Source organism: Somniosus microcephalus, chromosome 25 (genome assembly GCF_052327205.1).
Source record: "Somniosus microcephalus isolate GS21.2 chromosome 25, FLI_Smic_1.0, whole genome shotgun sequence".
In the NCBI taxonomy this organism is placed as follows: domain Eukaryota; kingdom Metazoa; phylum Chordata; class Chondrichthyes; order Squaliformes; family Somniosidae; genus Somniosus; species Somniosus microcephalus.
This window is the reverse complement of record NC_141011.1, coordinates 47,439,653-47,460,145: the sequence shown is the minus strand read 5'-3', so window position 1 is coordinate 47,460,145 and position 20,493 is coordinate 47,439,653. Positions and strand designations below refer to the sequence as shown.

At 48.0% G+C, this 20,493-nt stretch overlaps 1 protein-coding gene across 6 annotated transcripts in view; it reads left to right on the top strand.

The window, feature by feature from the left end:
• The window catches only part of samd11 (sterile alpha motif domain containing 11), a 301,407-nt gene that overhangs the window by 261,093 nt on the left and 19,821 nt on the right, over positions 1 to 20,493 (top strand). For 5 of the 6 annotated variants that reach the window (XM_085967340.1, XM_085967335.1, XM_085967339.1 and 2 more), the window contains 4 exons: positions 2,306 to 2,421; positions 4,334 to 4,412; positions 7,123 to 7,167; positions 7,289 to 7,989. In XM_085967340.1, coding sequence (XP_085823466.1) covers positions 2,306 to 2,421; positions 4,334 to 4,412; positions 7,123 to 7,167; positions 7,289 to 7,989 — 941 coding nt within the window. The remainder of the gene's footprint in view (positions 1 to 2,305; positions 2,422 to 4,333; positions 4,413 to 7,122; positions 7,168 to 7,288; positions 7,990 to 20,493) is intronic. The other variant, XM_085967336.1, reaches the window with a different exon arrangement.

Genomic DNA, 20,493 nt, shown 5'->3' with positions numbered 1-20,493 from the left:
GACAAGTAAAGGAACAAAAGATGGGTCCAGAGGAGATGTAAATGGTTATAGCAGAGGGGGAGGGGAGCATGGATAATCTGGCAAAGAGGAGAAGGCTCCCATGGCCCGGGAATGTGGCGGAGAACGGCAGGGAGACCCCAGGGGTGCAGACCATCCTACCGGCAGTATAGGAGATCCCCATCCCAAGCACCAGCCCACACCACCTCCACTCCCAGCAGCTCTGGTGCGGCCATCCTCCATTACCAGTGCCGGCTGGCCGAGACAATGGGAGCGGTGGTTAAAATCTAAAGTTGTTAACCTCGAGGTTAAGGCTGCAGAGTGTATTATTTTAATATGTTTGTCTATATTTCTCGCAATCATGAAAATACCTTGACTAGCAAAAACAAATCTCCAATAGTTCGAACAGCACATTTAATTAAATGATTGTATTTTTCTGTTACTCATCACCGATGCATGTTGTTATCGAGATAACAGTTGTTAAAGGTTTTGGTTAGAAGGTGGTTCGGACTATTTTAAATATTGATAACACAGGACTCTTCTCCCTGTGGAGTTCGTGCTGTAAAACTGCCGCACGCACACCTGCTGCTTAGACTGAAATTGTTAATAATTAAATACGTTACATAGGACCTCCAAACATATCAGGATATTTCAGAATTTGAGTGGTTATGTGGATTTGTAAACTGAAGCAAGAGAATGTTGGCGGTAATGGGTGCATATTTTCAATGACTGGGTGCTAGCTGATATTTCTTTCCTCCCCCTGTGAATTTTCTCCTCTCCCCTTCGCTTAAGGCAATGGCCCTTTGTAGAGTTCCATGAGCGCTGGTAGCCCTCCCAATAGTCGCTCAAGTAGCCATTCACCATGTGGAAGCCTCGCCAGTGAATGTCGACAGGGTAATTGCTCGTGGGCAGCCGAGCCCTGGCTTGACAGCTGCATGTATTTGCATCAAGTACAGGTCACTGGGTAAAGACCAGGGGCTGGATTTTCATTGAGGAGGCAGGTAGGAGGCGGGACTACAACTTTTGGGGTTGTAGTCCCGCCTCCATCGAGTTGTAGCCAACCCATGCGATTTTGACTTGATTGACCTTGTTGCGCCCGCCCAGCAGGCTCAGCAGGCCAATTAAGGGCCACCCGGCAACAGGTGACATCACAGATTGACATTTCATCTGTCCAGAGCTTTTGACAGATGAAATATCGCGTTCGACAGCTGTTTGAAGCTGTCAAACACTGACAATCTGTACTCTAAGTTAATTCCTTCCTCTCAGGATGATTTAGAGATTTCTCCGGAACAGAAAGCTGAATGCGGCAATTTTTGACAGATCACGGCCATTCTGCTTTCTGTGCCGGTGAGATGAGGGATTCCCGAGACCTGAAGGAAGGAAGGCTGTAGAGGTAAGTAAAACTTCTTTAAACACTTTAAACACACTTACCTCTGCACTCATGCACCCATCACTCACCTGAACACTAGACATCTCGACCCCTCCAAGCCCTTCAGCCCCGACGGCCCGCCTCGCTAACTTGGCGTGGTTTGGAGCTGTCGGGAATCCTACACTTCAGGAATAAAAATAGGGATTAGGCTAAAAACTGCCTGTTAACTACCTGTTAACAGGCAGTTAATTGGCATTAATCCCTTCCCGCCTCGGGGAGGTGGGTCCCAGTGCGGGTCGGGTACCCGCCTCCTTTGAAACTGGCATGGAGGCGGGTTGGGGGCGGGATGGGTTCGTGCCCCCCCCCCCCCCCCCAGATTTTGGGATTTTAACCCCCCACACGCCTCCAATCCCGCCTCCACGGCCCAATAAAAATCCTGCCCCAGGCCTCTGCACCCTGGCTGATTTTCTCCCATCCCTGACCCTTAGGAGCTGAGGCCCTACTGCTGTCCCAGCGGAGATCAGTTCGGATTGGGGGGGTGGGGGGATTGAACCTCGTTAACTGCCTGCTCGCTCGCTTAATTAATCAGTCCAAATTTTGCAAACTAACGAAGCAGCCATTTTTTGACAGATGCAAATGGGCGACACAGAGCGTGGCTCTGAAGAGATAATGTGACAGGAATCTGGGAACGTTTTGTGTGCAGTTTATTTGTCCATTTATCATTTAACTTATCGATTTCCTACGAGCTTAACATAAAGGAAAGTGGTAAAAATCTTTAGAGCAGTGATTTGAAGCAATATTTGAAGGCGCAAAGCTAGGAGGGGCAGTTACCAGTGCAGTCGGTAGTTGCAAAGATCTCACCATTTTCAGAATTGCACTGAGGTGGTTTAAATTTTTTTTTTGTATAACCACTGTTTTCTTTGTCTTTTTTCTTTCCAGGGAAATGTCGCACGCAAACCCTTTGCTTTCACCTCAAAATGCACCACACATTGCTTTAGGCCCCCACCTTAGGCCTCCATTCCTAGGAGTGCACTCCACCCTGTGCCAGACTCCAGGTGAGTGCTAAATGGATTGTCTTTTTATTATTTATTTGAGGAGAACTCTCTTCTTAGCTTAAAGAAAATACTGCAGATGCTGGAAATCTGAAATAAAAACAGAAAATGCTAGAGATACGCAGCAGGTCGGGGCAGCATCTGTGAAGAGAGAAACAGAGTTAACGTTTCAGGTCGATGACCTTTCGTCAGAACTCTTCTTACCTCCCTGGTCCAGGATTGTGGTCAGTCGGTCAGGTGGACCCGGCTCAGCGATGATGCCGGCCTCAGTTGAATAGTCCACTGATGCTCACAACCTAGGCCCATGCATGGAATGGCCAGATGGAAGCCTGCGGGAGCCCGTAGAACCTTTACCCAGGAATGAGTCAGTGCCATGAGGGGTGGGGGGGGGGGGGCGGGGGGAGGGAGGGAGGCAGGGAAGGGGGGGGAATGGAGGGGGAGGGAGGGAGGCAGAGGGGTAAAAATAAGAGTGATACATTTAGAACCAACCTCACTTAACTTATAGCAATCTCTGAATAAAGCGGAAACTAACTGGGCAACTTTTTAAATTTGATTGTGAGATGCAGTGGGAAAGAAAGACTTGTATTGATATAGAACATCTCCCAGAAACACCGCAAAGCACTTCACATACTAAAAATGAATTGCAGTGACTATAAACCTGGCAAGCACACAGGCAGGATCCCACAAGCAGCAGTGAGGTTGATAACCAGTCAATCTGTTTCTGATGGTGTTTAGAATCATAGAATGTTTACAGCACAGTAGGAGGCCATTCGGCCCGGCGAGCCCGTGCTGGCTCTCTGCAAGAGCACTTCAGCTAGTCCCACTCCCCCGTCCTTTCCCCGTAGCCTTGCAATTTTTTTTCCTTCAGGTACTTATCGAATTCCCTTTTGAAAGCCACGATTGAATCTGCCTCCACCACCCTTTCAGGCAGAGCATTCCAGATCCTAACCACTCGCTGCGTAAAATAGTTTTTCCTCATGTCGCCTTTGGTTCTTCTGACAATCACCTTAAATCTGTGTCCTCTGGTTCTCGACCCCTCTGCCAATGGGAACAGTTTCTCTCTCTCTACTCTGTCCAGACCCGACACAATACTCCAGTTGAGGCCGAACCAGTGTTTTATAAAGGTTCACCATAACTTCCTTGCTTTTGTACTCTATGCCTCTATTTATGAAGCCCAGGATCCCTTTATTTGATTTGTAACAGGAAGAATGTTAGCCAGGACACTGCGAGAACTCCCTGCTCTCCTTCGAACAGTGACAAGGGATCTTTAAAGTTGACCTGAACCACTGGGACAGGCAGTCTGTCTCGGTTTAACATCTCATCCGAAGAACAGCACCTCCGACAATGCAGGACTCCCTCAGTACTGCACCGGGAGTGTCGGCCTGCATTAATTTCTCAAATCTCATTCCGTCTTTCGGATGAGACGTTAAACCGAGGCCCCGTCTGCTCTCTCAAGTGGACAGAAAAGATCCCATGGCACTGTTTCGAAGAAGAGCAGGGGAGTTTTCCCTGTTATCCTGCTCAATATTTATCCCTCAATTAACATCATTTAAAACAGATTATCTGGCCATTTTCACATTGCTGTTTGTAGGACCTTGCTGTGCGCAAATTGGCTGCCGCGTTTCCCACATTACAACAGTGACTCCACTTCGAAAAAGTACTTCATTGGCTGTAAAGCGCTTCGGGATGTCCGGTGGTCGTCAAAGGCGCTATAGAAATGCAAGTCTTTCATTAAATGATGAATTCATTTCAAAAACAGCAGGTTTCACATGATTTTTAAATCACACCAGAGGTTTAATAGCAGTGAATCGGGCGTTAAAGGGTTTGATTTTGTAGTTGGCAGGCGGAATATGTAAGTTATAATCAGACAAATGAATATTCTTGCTAGCTCTTAACTCTCGAACATCCTTTGCAGGTTACGGCTTTTTGCAGCCTGCCCAGGCTGAAATGTTTGCACGGCAGCAGGAGATGCTACGGAAGCAGAATCTGGCGAGGTAAGCACGCTGCTGATACGAGCTCTTTATCGGGCAGGTGTTTCCTGCTTATCACAAGCTGAGGAATGTCTGCGCTGAATAACAGGATGCCCCTTGTGCCTGGCACGACCCGCCAGAGCCTGGCACCACCAGCTCACACTCGCAGCCTCTGCTGCTGTAACAGCCAGGTCAGATCCTGGGTTTGTTACACCTCAAGTGAGCAAGGGTGTCCTTTCTGAACGCACTGCGTAGTATTCATTGGTTCTGTGCCAAGCCTGAGCCGTGTAACGTTGTCTGTTAAATATCACAAGAAATTTATTGCAAACAATACAACCTCACCAGCATAGAGCCACTCCCAATCTGTTTTTATATTGTATTTACAGCACAGAAACAGGCCATTTAACCCAACTGGTCCGTATCGGTGTTTATGCTCCACACGAGCCTCCTCCCACCCTACTTCATCTAACCCCATCAGCATATCCTTCAATTCCTTTCTCCCTCATGTACTTATCTAGCTTCCCCTTAAATGCATTTATGCTATCCACCTCAACTACTCCATGTGGTAGTGAGTCTCTCCTGAATTCTTTATTGGAATTATTAGTGACTACCTTATCTTTAGGGCCCATGATCCATTTTGAATCAGTTGTTCTCCGCTCCTGGTATATCACCACCTTGGTGTGTGAGCCTAGCCGGCAGGCTATTTGACCATGTAGGGCAGCACAACCAAGCCTTGGCCCACAAACACTTTGCAGCAGAAGCTGCTGACTGGGCTTCCTTGGCCAAGACCAGCTAACCTAAGACAGGCCACAGATTGAGACGGGGCCCTTGCAGAAGAGAGCCCCTTTGCCACCAGCAGAGTGCAGAGGATTCCCGAGAGAAAGGCAGGTACAAGCACAGGCGATAAGTGAAGCGAAGAACAAGTGCAAGTAAGTGAGAGGAGGATGTACTGCCGCCACTTTTCCAGGTACTGGAGGATGTGATGTTGGCTCTCTTTCCAGGGCCCATCAGCTATTTACTGTTTGCTTGCAGTGCTGTGAGGTTGGAGAAGGCAGAATTGTATGCATACATTGAGGGCTGCTCCCCGCCCATGTTCTTCCCATAGTTATCATAAATAGAGGTATTGAGTACAAAAGTAGAGAAGTTATGCTGAACCTTTATAAAGTGCTGGTTAGGACGCAACTGGAGTATTGCGTCCAGTTCTGGTCGGCACGCTTTAGGAAGGATGTGAAGGACCTTGAGAGGGTGCAGAGGAGATTTACCAGAATGGTTCCGGAGATGGGGGATCTTAGCTACAAGGACAGGTTGGAGAAGCTAGATTTGTTTTCATTAGAGCAAAGGAGGTTGCGGGGTGATTTGATAGAGGTGTACAAGATTATGACGGGTTTGGATAGGCTAGACGGGGAAAGGCTGTTCCCACTAGTTGATGGTACAAGGACTAGGGGACACAGATTTAAGGTTTTGGGCAAGAGATACAGGGGGGACGTGAGGAAAAACTTTTTTACGCAGCGAGTGGTGAGGACCTGGAACTCGCTGCCGATGGAAGTGGTGGAAGCGGAGACACTCGATGTTTTCAAGGGGAGACTGGATAGGCACTTGAGGGAAATAAACTTGCAGGGCTACGGGGATAGAGCGGGGGAGTGGGACTGACTGGATTGCTCTACAGAGAGCCGGCACGGACTCGATGGGCCGAATGGCCTCCTTCTGTGCCATTGTGACTCTATGACTCTGAGACGCAGCTCAAGTCTCTCTAAACGTAACTGGAGAAGATCAGTGACTCAGAACAGCTGTACCAGTTGTAAGAGAGCAGAAACCCAAGATTAAAGTTAAGATAGGATGTCCTCTGAATCTGTGACCCATGGGGTGGACGGAATTTGCCCTGGTTCAGTGTAATGAAGGACAACCAGAGCACATCCACCAAGTATTACGTCTTTCTAACAGAGGGTAAGCAACAACTGCACCGGGTTACCAGGAAGAAAAAAGAACGAACTTATATTTATATAGCGCCTTTCACGACCACCGGTTGTCCAAAAGCGCTTTACAGCCAATGAAGTGCCTTTTGAAATGTAGTCACTGTTGTAATGTAGCAGCCAATTTGTGCACAGCAAGCTCCCACAAACAGCATCGTGATAGTGCCCAGATAATTTGTTTTAGTGATGCTGTTTGAGGGATAAATATTGGTCCAGGACACCGGCGAGAACTCCCCTGCTTTTCTTCGAAATAGTGCCATGGGATCTTTTGCGTCCACCTGAGAGAGCCTCGGTTTAACGTCTCATCTGAAAGACGGCACCTCCGACAGTGCAGCATTCCCTCCGCACTGCACTGGGAGTGTCAGCCTAGATTATGTGCTCAAGTCCCTGGAGTGGGACTTGAACCCACAACCTTCTGATTTATGAAGTGAGAGTTCTACCACTGAGCCACAGCTAACACCTGGGGTGATTGATATCCGAGCACTGATGCTCCAGTGGGGAGATGGTAGGGTTGGTCTTCTGGAAAGACTGGATCAAGTGGGCCAAAGGGCCTTCTTCATCTGGATGGATCTTGTGACTCCGCTTGCCAGTTCCTCATCAGGCTTAAATTTTTGATGTGCGATTTTTGAGGTGACGCGGCTGACTCAAAACCGGAAGTCTCGCAGGTAGGATTTGCCCGATGCTGTCAGCTCTGGGCACAGTGCACTGGATTTCCAACACCCTTGAGAGTTTTAAATTAATAGAATCATATTTTTTCACAACAGAAATGTCCCAGTGATCAGATTGGCCGCTGCGAAGGAACAATATGGGTATCAACCTTTCCATCTGAATTACAGCAGACATTTTAAGATGATAGTCATTTTGTGAAGGGATGTCTCTGGTATTAGAAACATTGAGAATTTCTCTCTTTTTGTCTCCCTTCCCCTTTAGACTCGAAATGTCTGCTGAGCTTCTGCGCCAAAAAGAGTTTGAAAATATGCATAGGCAGCGAATTCTTGGAGCCGACCCCTTATCCCTACATCCCGGCTTGCCGCCAGATCATCCCGCCCTGCGCAGCATTCACGACATTCCTGAAGGGCATCCACTGCGGGAGGAGCTGTCCCGTCGGAATGCCATGCTGGTCCTGCGGCATAACACGGCGCCGCTGCTGTCTCTGAACCACGCCATCCCTGGCGGCGTCCCGCAAAAGGAGCCGGGGCGGAAGGGCGCCAGGAAGATGGCCCACCATAGGACAGAAATGCAGTGCGTCAGCGAGATCAAGGACCATCCCGAGACCCGGGTTCGAGACTGTATCACTGAGTGCAATGACGAGGAGATGAAGGACTCGGAGAGCGATCCCGAAGGGAGTGACGACAAGCCAGAAAACCTGAAGACGGAGGTGGTGAGTTCAGTCCACGAACTCAAGGAGTGCAAAGAGACGATAAAGCCTTGTGACAGCATTAAGGAAATACATGAGGCTGCGGTCATTCAGAATCCTCCTTGTGTTTCTATGGGCTCTGACTCTCCAAGCCATCTACTGGGCTCTGGAATCAATGAAAGCAAAGCAAAATACCTCCCATCTGCCCCGGCTCCGCTCCCTCAGCCTCTTCCGTTTGGGTTTCCATATACAGCAAATCCTTACTTTCACACAGGTAAGACCACGAGGGCTGTTACTGTGATAGAAACATCTAGTTACAGGAAACTCTTTATTATCTGGCACCAACGGGACCGGCGTGGTGCCGGTTTATCAAAAAGTCCGGATTACAGAGAGGTATAGTTTAAAAGGTACGAGAGCTCCGTACACAGCAACAAATCCAGGCTTCCCTGTTGCTTAGCAACATGTGCAGGAACTCCGGCCACAGACCAAGCGTCCCTGTTGCTTAGCAACAAGTGCACGAACCCCAGTTACACAGCCACAGATCCAGGAACTGCCACTAATATGATGTAAAACTTACCTGAACCTACTCCTGAATTTTGCCGGTTAAAATAGAGTTTCCTGTAACTCAATGTACTCCAACCGTCTGCAGAAATAACCGTGCTTCCCAAGATCTCAGCAGGCTGTACGTCAAATTGCTGCAGGAAATTCGAAATGCTGTCCATCTAAAACTCTGTTGTATCTTTGGATGATCCCACTTTGGGGTTAGCTTCCAAGGCAGCAGATTTACTGTGTTCCTCTTCATTTGGCTCCCTTCCTCTCCTGAAGGTGCTGACCCTTGCTGGGGCACGGTTCCACAGGCATATACAGCCTTCGGGTACCCCTCTCAAGTGACCATTTTTCATGTGTGAGCCTAGAGAGGGTCAGCAGGCTATTAAACCACGGAGAGCATCGCAGCTGAGCCCTGTTTTTGCCCTTAGTTTTTCTCCCACACTTCCATACTTTCCAACAGGACAGCGGCTGGGATTGGGATTGGGATTGGGACCCCAGGCTGATCTCCAGCCCAGAGGCCAATTGTAGTGCCCGCTACTGCCAACCTGGTTGGGATCAACTACCTCGTCACAGACTGGGGATTGAAACGGGGACCTTCTGTGTGACTCAGTGTTCCACTTGGCGGTTCAATTATCCAGTCAATTATTGGGGCAGCTCCTCTAACACCAAGAATTAACCTCAGATTAATAACTGAGTGGAGGGTTACGCTGTATGTAGAGTCTGCTCGACCAGTGTAACAATCACCTGTGCATTGAAAGTTTTAAGACTGAGATGGACAGATTTTATTAGGTAAAAGTATCGAAGGATAATGGATCATAGGTGGGTAAATTGAGTTGAGGTACAGATTAGCCAAGATCTAATTAAATGGTGGAACAGGCTTGAGGGGCTGAATGCCCTACTCCTGTTCCTATATGTATAACTGTCCAAGCATGTGACATATTTACAATAACCACTTGCATTTATATAGCACCTTCAATGTAATAAAACATCCCAAGGTGCTTCACAGGAGCGTTATCAAACAAAATTTGACACCGAGCCACATAAGGAGAAATTCGGGCAGGTGACCAAAAGCTTGGTCAAAGAGGTAGGTTTTAATCAGCGTCTTAAAGGCAGAAAGAGTGGAGAGGTTTAGGGAGGGAATTCCAGAGCCCAGGCAGCTGAAGGCACGGCCGCCAATCGTGGAGCGATGAAAATCGGGAGCGCGCAAGAGGCCAAAACTGGAGGAGCGCAGAGATCGCGAGGGTTATAAGGCTGGAGGAAGTTACAGAGATAGTGAGGGGGCGAGGCAATGGAGGGATTTGAAAACAAGGATGAGAACTTAAAAATTAAGCGTTGCTGGACCAGGAGCCAATGTAGGTCATCGAGCACGAGGGTGATGGGTGAGCGTGATTTGGTGCGAGTTAGGACACGGGCAGCAGCGTTCTGGATGAGTTTAAGTTTACAGAGGGTGGGAGCTGGGAGGCCGGCCAGGACAGCATTGGAATAGTCGACTCTCCAATGATCTAGTTAGACATGCACCGTTGCTATGGCACGTTGCTAGGCACCAAGTGATTTTTCAAGCTGCCGAATCATGCTGGCGTTTCACAGTGGCTCACGGGGACAATTACACGGCTTAATGGCCTTTGCCACCTGAACACTCTGCATCCTCGATTTACTGATCAACACCATTCCTTCAGCAGCTGCTTCAGTGAGTTCTCCAGTGTTGTGTTGGCTGCCTGTTCCATCACTAAAATATAACCGTCCTCCAGAGTTCACAGTGTACTTAAGAAAATCCTGCTGATGCCATGCAAGTCCAGCTCATTTTGTTACTGGAGGAACCTAGGTGAAAGGTCAAAGGCCATAGTGCAGGATATTGCCAAGCATTGGAAAGAGATGATGAAGTAAGTTGGGGAGTCATGGTTAGGTAATAAAGTTTGGGTTTCAAAAGTCTGAAAATTGCAGGTAAAGGGAAGACTGAGACAGGTAAGGAACCCCAGAGTGTTGAGGTCCTCAGTGAATAAGAGATGTTGTAGTGAGAAGCAGATCGTGTAGGCCGTTCTCCAGTAAACCCGCAATAATGGCATCCGCGAGGAATATAGTGAACTTCTGTGAATGCCGCGAAGTTGAAGTAAGGTGGTAGGAGGCTCGTGTGAAGCATAAACTCCGGCATAGTTGGGCCGAGTGGGCTATTTCTGTGCTGAGAGTTCCATGTTATTCTCTGATGTAATTTGTACTCAGCAAAGTAAGGTATTCGGGATAACAACAGAAAACGCTGGAAAAACTCAGCAGGCCAGGCAACATCCGTGGAGAGAAATTAGAGTCAACGTTTCAGGTCGAAACTCTGTTTCTCTCCACGGATGTTGCCTGGCCTGCTGAGTTTTTCCAGCGTTTTCTGTTGTTATTTCGGATTTCCAGCATCCGCAGTATTTTGCTAAGGTATTAGGGAGCAAGTCAGAGCTAATCTCTGGGTTTAGGTAACAGTTAGAAAGCTGGTTCCATTCTCACTGTATCTGACACTGTCTGGACCCCTGGATCAGGTTACAGGCATATATAACCTCTATCTGTAACCTGTTGAGAACTTTGTTGCTTATTTATTGAGGAATTTTAATTCCACTTTTGATTACTCAATGATGTTGTATAAGTGCAAGTTGTTGTTGTTGGGTGTGGGGTTTCTGTGTCCATTCCTTGTTCTTTGTTGTTCTGTGTACATGTGGAGTTATACCTATCAGGAAAGGATGAACAGGCTGGGTCTCTTGGCTCTTGAAAAGAGAAGGCTGAGGGGTGACCTGATAAGAGGTCTTTAAAACTATGAAAGGTTTTGATAGAGTGGATACAGAGAGAGTGTTTCCACTTGTGGGGAAGAGCATAACTAGAGGCCATCAATATAAGATAGTCACCAAGAAATCCAATAGGGAATTCAGGAGAAACTTCTTTACCCAGAGAGTGGCGAGAATGTGGAACTCGCTACCACAGGGAGTGGTTGAGGCGAATAGTATAGATGCGTTTAAGGGGAGGCTAGACAAGCATATGAGGGCGAAGGGAATAGAGGGTTACGCTGATAGATTTAGATGAGGAAAGACGGGAGGAGGCTCGAGTGGAGCATAAACACCGGCATGGACTGGTTGAGCCGAATTGCCTGTTTCTGTGCCGTCTATCCGATGTAATCCTATGTAATGTCGAAAAGCCAGTACGATGGAATAAGGTGAACCGGACAGCTTCTGTGCATCACTGATTGAGGGGTGATCTGATTGAGGTGTTTAAAATGTTAAAAGGTTGGGCAATCAAGAACGAGGGGACATAGTCTTAAAATTAGAGCTAGGCCGTTCAGGAGTGAAATTAGGAAGCACTTTCTCACACAAGAAGCAGCAGATCTTTGGTATTCTTTCCCTCAAAAGGGATGCTAGGGCAATTGGAGCTTTCAAGACTGAGATTGATAGAATTTTGTTAAGTAAAGGTATCAAGGGATGTGGAGCAAAGGTGGGAAAATGGAGTTGAGGAGCAGATCAGCCATCAGCTAATAGAATGGCAGAGCAGGCTCGAGGGGCTGAATGACCACCTGCTCCTAATGTTACTAAAAGAACAAAGGGAGAGGTTAGGAGAATTTATTTTACACAGAAGGTTATTAAGAAATGGCAAGCCCCATCACAAACTGTAATAGAAGCAGAATCTATAATCGCTTTTAAAATGGAAGTGGCTAAATAATTGAAAAATAACAAATTAAGAAGGTATATGAAAAGGGCAGGGATATGAGACTGAGTGGATGACTATTCCAGAGAGCCAGCACCGATGCGATGGGCTGAATGGCCACCTTCTGTGCTGTAAAACTCTCTGATTCGAAAATGCCATCGTGCAAGTACAGGATGGAGATGGCATCCCTGGGAATGGACAGCCATTTCTTTCCACCCTTGTGAAATACTTGTGCACAGTCGCCGTGAAGGATGTTGGTGTTGGGTAACGGAACACTTTAACACTTTGTGCCGTTTGGCACCTGGTGTCAGCGAGTACCGCTGTCAGGTCAGGCACAGCGCAGCCAGACCCAGAGTAAAGTCTCCTCCTGAGCTGCTCCCTCCACCCCCCAACAATACAGTTTAACCTTGCCTTCAGAAGAGCAAGCCCCATCCAGCATGAGCGATCATCTTTCTGGCCTTACTAATGGCCTCTCCGAGACAGATTGGCACTTTAGTGCCATTTGACGTAGCAGTATGGGCTGCCGCTGAGGAAATGGGCCGAGACAGACCCAGCTCGCGAACAGCTCACTTTTCATAATTGGATTGGCAGTCGGCATCTAAACTACCTGGATTAAGGCAGGGATTCAGATCCTGTTGTTCGCTTGATTTAGTGTTTTAAGCACATCACAGCGGGCGAGGTTCCAGAATTGCAAGGGAGGCTGATATTTTAAAGTCAGCTGTGGCGCCTTTCACCCAAGCATGGTACGTGGCGTACTGGAACCCTATACTTACCTAAATCACCAGATACCTGAGGTGCATTAAAGTCACAGAAGGATATTATTGTCAAAGGGAGATTATTATTTGTGGGTTTGAGAGAGTGCGTGTCAACATGTACGAGTGCAGGATTTATGGAGTAGAGGATCTTAAAGGGGAGGGAAAGTCCCGAGGGGGGCCGGGGGGGGAAGTGTATTTTATTTTAAAAGAACACACTCTCCCTGGATGCCGTTGCCTGATCCTCGAGAAAGCATGGATGTGCATTGTACCCTCCTGGTGTTGCGATTTCCGGGGGGAACCAAGCAGCTTTGGACCTGCTCTCCACAGTCGGAACCCCCAGTGACTGTGTCCAGTCTCAAAGGTCACTTCCTTTCAAAGTTGGCAAACCCAAGGTCCTTCGATCATTCCTCATGTCTCAAGTTATCTGATGCCAACAAGCAGTGCCATGGCTCTTCTCTGGCCCATCTCCAAGATGTGAATGGTTGCCATGTGTGACTGGAGCTGGACGCAGTACTCGAGGGGTGGTCTGACAGTTGGAGCGTGACTTTTTCCAACTTGCATTCTACCGTGTTCCTCTCGTTGTTATGTGTGAGAAATATCACAAGTGCTGGAGGAAAGAATTCTTATATAATATAAAAACAGAAAATGCTGGAAATACTCAGCAGGTCAGGCAGCATCTGTGGAAAGAGAAACAGAGTTAACGTTTCAGGTCGATGACCTTTTGTCGGATTTCTATATGTTGGTTATTTCTAACAGAATCATAAACACATTCAAGAAGAATAGGATTAAAAGTTTATTTGATGTTAATGATCAGAGGAAATCTATGTTAACAATGATGGGGTGACATAGTGGACACACCTAGAGCAGGAGGACATCTAACCTGGTTTGAAAGGGTAATTTTAATGAAGATATGTTTATTTTTTAATTAAAAAAAAAGAATTCTCTGGATGTGGGCGCCGCTGGCAAAGCCAGCATTTATTGGCCATCCCTAGTTGCCCTTGAGAATGTGGTGGTGGTGGGTCTTCTTCTTGAACCGCTGGTGTCCTGAAGAAATAGGAGTAGGAGTAGGCCATTTGGCCCTTCGAGCCTTGTGCTGAAGGTACTCCCACCTGCTGTTAGGGAGGGAGTTCCAGGACTCTGACCCAGCGACGATGAAGGAATGGCGATATATTTCCAAGTCAGGATGGTGTGTGACTTGGAGGGGAACTTGGAGGTAGTGGTGTTCCCATGCGCCTGCTGCCCTTGTCCTACTAGATGGTAGAGGTCGTGGGTTTGGGAGGTGCCGTCGAAGAAGCCTTGGCGAGTTGCTGCAGTAGATCCTGTAGATGGTACACACTGCAGCCACGGTGCACCGGTGGTGGAGGGAGTGGATGTTTCAACCAGTGGATGGAATATAGAATGGGGTAGCAATTTCAATAAAAATTACAACCTGTAAACCTTTCCCATCCTTTAAATTGCAATATTCGCTCCTGCTTGATTTTGGCCCAATGACTAATGGCTGTAAAGACCATTCGACTGCACGTTATCAGAGACTCGGAAACATCCCGTGCTTTAATCAGCTCTCTTTCCCTGACATGCCCAGAGTTCCTGTTGGCATTGCTCCCAGTAAGTTGGATGATTTTGAACATTCCATACTGCTTCAGTTCTCTGCCTGTTGTTTTATTTTGTGTTAATCAACATGTGATGAGCCAAGTGTTACAGGGAGTAGCTGTGAGACTTCCAGGAAGTGCGTGCTGTACGCGAGATCTTTTCAGTGTGGTGCTGAGGGAGTGCTGCACTGTCAGGGGTGCCGTCTTTTGGATGAGTCGTTAAACCGAGGCCCCCTTTGCCCTCCCAGGTGGACATAAAAGATTGCGTGGCACTAGTCGATGGACTGCAAAGGAGTTCTCCTGGTGTGCTTGGGCTTGAGAGAGCCCTGCACCCCAGCCTTTGGACTCTTGAGGCTAGTTTACAGGAGACACTCTCTCTCTCTCTCTCTCTCTCTCTCTCTCGAGGCTTGCAGGGTCCAATGGAGCCATTAAATCTGCCACCCTGACGACTGGCGACCACCCTGAACCTGGGCCCGATACCAGCAGTGCGGCCGGAGTCATCTGACATGAGGCGGCTGTTTCTCAGGTTGGCAACACATGCTAGGCCTCGGGCTTAGCCCCTCAGTGCCCGACCCAAAACACAGAGTTGGCAGCGCCAGGCTGCCCAGGCAGTCGCGCATCTGATGCAGCCCGCAGCGGCTCCATCCCAGGATTCAGCTGTCGGGAGATGAGGCCCATCTCATTCCCAAGAGCCTGTTGTACCTGTGCAGCAGCCAATCACGTGCCGCAACATTGGCCCTCAGGCTCAGCACTGTTGATAGGCACTAGAACAGCAAGTCTAGGCACCCAGGGGTAATGTGATGAGAAGTTGTTTGTCACGCATACTGTAAAATTTAAATGATATGTTACTTGTATTTGGCTTTGTAGTTCCATATTATTATATGGTCCTGCCAGGTCGAATAGCGACGATGTGTCATTCTTGTTAATTAGGACTATAAAGATGGATGTTTATGCATGGGATGATCGGAGTTGGCAGCAAGGGCTGTGGGGAGATGTTGTGATGGACTGCTGCACAGGGGGACACTTTAATCCGGGGAGAAAGTACGAGTAATGATTGCCCTACGAACGGCCCTGGTAGACAGCAGAGCCCTGGAAGAGCTCTCCAAGTACTGGTTCTCCTGACGCTGACCTCTCGATCCCTCCGCATCCAAATCAAGCTCCCCCTGCCATTCCATTGCCAGCATTTCTGAGTCACGAAGGTGTGAAGGGCACAGCAAACGGTCGCGATGTGCGAGACCCACTCGGGAGCGTCCAGCAGAGCTCCTCCTGGCCCATATAGGGCAGTAAGACCTTGCCTTCAGAATCCCTATTGTCCCCGTCAGTGACCAGTCTGGGCCTCTTTGTAGTGACGTTTGGCTGGTGAGTTTGGCAGTTGAAGTGGGGTCAAGAGCCATGGAAGCAAGGGATGTGCCTGGTCTCCTAGAAGCCTTCCCAAGACTTTACTGTCATCCCTGAAGAGAGCTGAAAGGCTGGAGTTCTTCACAACAAATGCATCATAACTCAGAGAATTTGGGATTGATGTGCAGCATTCATTGTCGTAGATTATTTGAACATTGAGGCAATAGACTCTTTCTATTCAGTGGCTCGACAATAGAAAAACGCAGTGCAGCATGGGTGCCCATTGAACTTTAGGGAAAGCAGCGTCGTGGTAGAGCTGAATAGCCCTGCCATGTTGCTGCCTAGGATTCATCACTAAATTAATGAATTGCCCACCTCTCCTCAAGATGGTATTGGCTATATGCAGGACTGCACAATACCCTGGCTTATGTTCCTTAAGTCACCGGCTACAGCTTGAAAGGTAACTGTGGGGTAATAGTTGGCAGCTGTGTTGGCTTTTGACGGCCACAAACCGCACTGTTCTGTTACTTGAGTGGGGCTGCAGGTCATGATGCAAAAGGCGCGGCAGCTCATCCAGGGCTTCCTTAGTGAAGTTCAGTGCGTACAGTTTTGGTCTCCTTATTTAAGGAGGGATATACTCGTATTGGAGGCAGTTCAGAGAAGGTTCACTAGGTTGATTCCTGGAATGAAGTGGTTGTCTTATGAGGAAAGGTTGAGCCTATACTCATTGGAGTTTAGAAGAATGAGAGGTGATCTTATTGAAACATATAAGATTCTGAAGGGGCTTGACAGGGTGGATGCTGAGAGGATGTTTCCCCTCATGGGGGAATCTAGAACTAGGGGGCATAGTCTCAGAATAAGGGGTCGCCCATTTAAGACGGAGATGAGGAGGAATTTCTTCTCTGAGGGTCGTGAATCTTTGGAATTCTCTTCCCCAGAGAGCTGTGGAGGCGGAGTCATTGAATATATTCAAGGCGGAGATTGACAGATATTTGAACTACAGGGGAGTCAAGGGTTATGGGGAGCGGGCGGGAAAGTGGCATTGAGGCCAAGATCAGATCAGCCATGATCTCATTGAATGGCGGAGCAGGCTCGAGGGGCTCCTATTTCTTATGTTCTTATGAAGCAAAGTTGCTGAAGGTGAAGCTCTTCATTCAGTTGCTCATAAAATCTGTGGAGCCTAGATACTCACTGTGGGGGTTAATAGCATATTGGTTTCATCCTCCTTTAATGCTGCCTCATTCTTCTTTTCCACCTTCTGTTCTCCTTTGCTTCCTCTTCCTCATTAGAATAGCGAACAGGAATTTCCATTGGGAAACCCACGCTGCTCAATATTATCTCTTTCTGTGGGTGGGGTTAAAAAAGCACTGTTGAGACCCTCACACTGTCAACTTGAAGTACATCTTAGTGGCTCCCTAAAGCAAAGATAATACTCTTGAAATATGTAGGCAAATGTGAGGAAATGTTTTTAATACTGTGAGCATCTTTTAGAAGGTTCACTGCCACGAGTTGGGCCAGCTTTTGAGAAAGCTGCTCCTCATTTATATATGTTCAGCTTACCCCGACAGAAATGGGGGCGTGTAATGGGGGCGCACATCCAGGGAACTCTTGACTGCTTAAGCCAACCAACCTATTACAGTAGCATGTACGCACTGAAGAAGGGGCGGACATGGCAATTGGGACCTCCCACCCGGACTGGAAACTTCTGAGGATTGAGAAACGGGCAGAACTATGGTGGAAACATGTCCTGCCAACATTTACAAGCCTCCAAATTGTGTTGTGGTGCCAGGGTGTTCCAAATCACCACTACCGATGCAGAATTTTGGGCTTGTTATTTCTCAAGAATTTGAGCTAAACTATAAAAAGGGGAGGTTTGGAGTGGGCAACATTGTTAACATAAACGTTTTCCTCTGATCACTAACTTCAAAAAAATTGAGATCCTATGCTTCTTGAACGCGATTATGGTTTTGTTAGAGATAACCAACAGAAGAAATCTTTCCTCCGACACTTGTGATGTTTCTAACACATAACGAGAGGAACACAGTAGAGTGCAATGTTGGAATAGGTCATGCACAAACTGTCAGATCACACCTTGAGTACTGTGTCCAGTTCTAGTCACACATGACAAACATTCACATCTTGGGAGATGGGCCAGGGAAGAGCCATGACACTGATTGTTGGCATCGGAGAACTTGAGTTATGAGGAAAGATCGAAGGGCCTTTGGTTTGTCAACTTTGAAAGGAAGTGACCTTCAAGCGTAAGGCAGGACAGGTAAATCTAGAACATTACTTCAAACTAAACTGTAAGACAAGGGGCGCAAATTCATCCAGTAAAAAGGCAAATTTAGAACTGATAATAGGAGTTTCTTCTTCACATGAAGAGTGCTCAACACCTGGATTGGACTGCTGGATGAATTAGTGGAGGCGAAACTTTGGAATCGAGGGGTAGTTAGATGCTGTGATGGAGGCGGGGAGCTGTAGGGTTTTTCTGGCTGGATGAGCTAAGGTAGGTGATCTTCAGTTGGAGCTATCTTGTGATCTTCTGTGCTTGGAGTGAAGAAACAACCGTGTTTTTAGGGAACAGTCCAAGACTTTAATAGTTAATCTTCTGGCAATGTTAAATCAAAATGAAACGGCTGATGTGAGAATAACCTGCATGATGTATGGATGTCTTCTGAATGCGGTGGTGTGATTCATCTGCACACTGATGATTTATCACTATTTCAATATGGGAGCAACAGATTATGTCCCAGAAGGCACTAGTGTTTATATGTCTATTATCTTTCCGTGTGGTTTATGCCTTTCCTAAACATCAATCTCAACATTAGATTTGGAATCAATTAAAAAAATGATCAATCCGTGGGTAAAAGCATTTCCCAGTGTGGCACTGAGCCATGTAGAGTAGGTAGACCCAGGTCCCAGGTCTGTGCTGAGTTAGTCAGTTTGGTGATAAACATCTCAATGCCCCAGGGGTTGCGAGGGGAAAAATATCACGCAAAGTTCATAATCTTGGGCTTCTATGGAGTGGCTGCTGTGGAAAGATGTATGTGTTCGATGTTGGAGGAGGACAATGCTGGGCTCAGCTATGCAGCTGATGAGCATGCTGACACGGTTAGGACTTGTGTGCCAAAAGGCCCTCTTGGCCAAGGGTACTGGATGGGGGCTGTGGAACTGCAGTCAGCGAGAGTAAGCACTTTTAGAGAGGAGAGAAAATCTGTATATAAAAGGAATCTGTCCAAGCTATGTAGAGCAGGTTTTCATCAGAAACTTGCATATAACATAGAAAAGTGTCCCAAGGCGCTTCAAAGAGGCATATGGAAAAAAGGAGTTATTAGTATGATCCCGTTAAGCTGCACAGCGGTCTGGAGGTCCCGCGCAGGCTGCTCAGTGGCTGTTAAATGGAAAAATCGCGCATGTGTGGAAATTTGAATGGGGTGCGCAGCCCATTAAAGGGGCCGCGCACCCCAAAAAAAATTAGCCTGAACATTGGTTGAATTTGCGCCCCTTGCCTTACAGTACCACACTGGGAAATGCTTTTACCCAGATTGGTCTGGCTGACCTAAACTTGGTCAAAAAGATAGGTTTTTAAGGAGAGGGAAGGTGAAGGGGTTCAGGGAGGGGAATTGCAGAGCGCGGTACCTGGACAGCTGAAGGCACGGCCACTCACAGTGGGGCAAAGGGCAGGGATGATACACTGGGGGACCAGAGCCAGAGGAATGGAGAGCTCAGGGGAGGGTTTGTAGTGCTGAAGGAGGTTACAGACATAGAGAGGGGCAAAACCTGGAAGGCATTTAAACACAAGAAAGGAGAATTTTAAAATTTGAGGCAGTGGGGTCAGTGTAGGTCAGAGAGGACGGGGTGATGGGTGAGCGGATCTCGGTGCAGGATAGGAGTTTTGGATGAGCTGAAGTTTGGTGGAGGGTAGGTTGACAGCCAGGAGAGTATTGGAATAGTTGAGTCTGGGGCTGACCAAGGTAGTGGGCGGGGGTTTCAGCAACAGATCCGCTGAGGCAGGGGCGGAGTCGGGCAATGTTACGGAGGTGGAAGCAAGCAGACATTGTGATGGAGAGGTGAGGGGTCAGAAGCTCAACTTGGTTTAAAAAAAAATTTGTTTATGGGATCAGGGCGTCACTGGCAAGGCCAGCATTTATTGCCCATCCCTAGTTGCCCTCGAGAAGGTGGTGGTGAGCTGCCTTCTTGAACCGCTGCAGTCCGTGTGGTGAAGGTGCTCCCACAGTGCTGTTAGGGAGGGAGTTCCAGGATTTTGACCCAGTGACGATGAAGGATCGGCCGATATGCTTCTAAGTCAGGATGGTGATTTGGAGGGGAACTTGGAGGTGGTGGTGTTCCCGTGCGCCTGCTGCCCTTGTCCTTCTAGGTGGAAGAGGTCGCGGGTTTGGGAGGTGCTGCCGAAGAAGCCTTGGCGAGTTGCTGCAGTGCATCTTGTAGATGGTACACACTGCAGCCACGGTACACCGATGGTGGAGGGAGTGAATGTTTAAGGTGGTGGATGGGGTGCCAATCAAGAGGGCTGCTTTGTCCTAGATGGTATCGAGCTTCTTGAGTGTTGTTGGAGCTGCACTCATCCAGGCAAGTGGAGAGTAGTCCATCACACTCCTGACTTGTGCCTTGTAGATGGTGGAAAGGCTTTGGGGAGTCAGGAGATGAGACACTCGCCGCAGAATACCCAGCCTCTGACCTGCTCTTGTTGCCATATTTGAATAGGACACTGACGTTGCAGACAGTTTGGTTCAGCCTGAGACAGTGAGCGGGGAGGGATGGAGTCGGGGGGCTCGGGTTCGCAGTTTGTGGTGGGGCGGGTGGGGGAGGGCCGAAGACGATGGCTTTGGTCTTCCCAACGTTTGACTGGAGGAAATTACA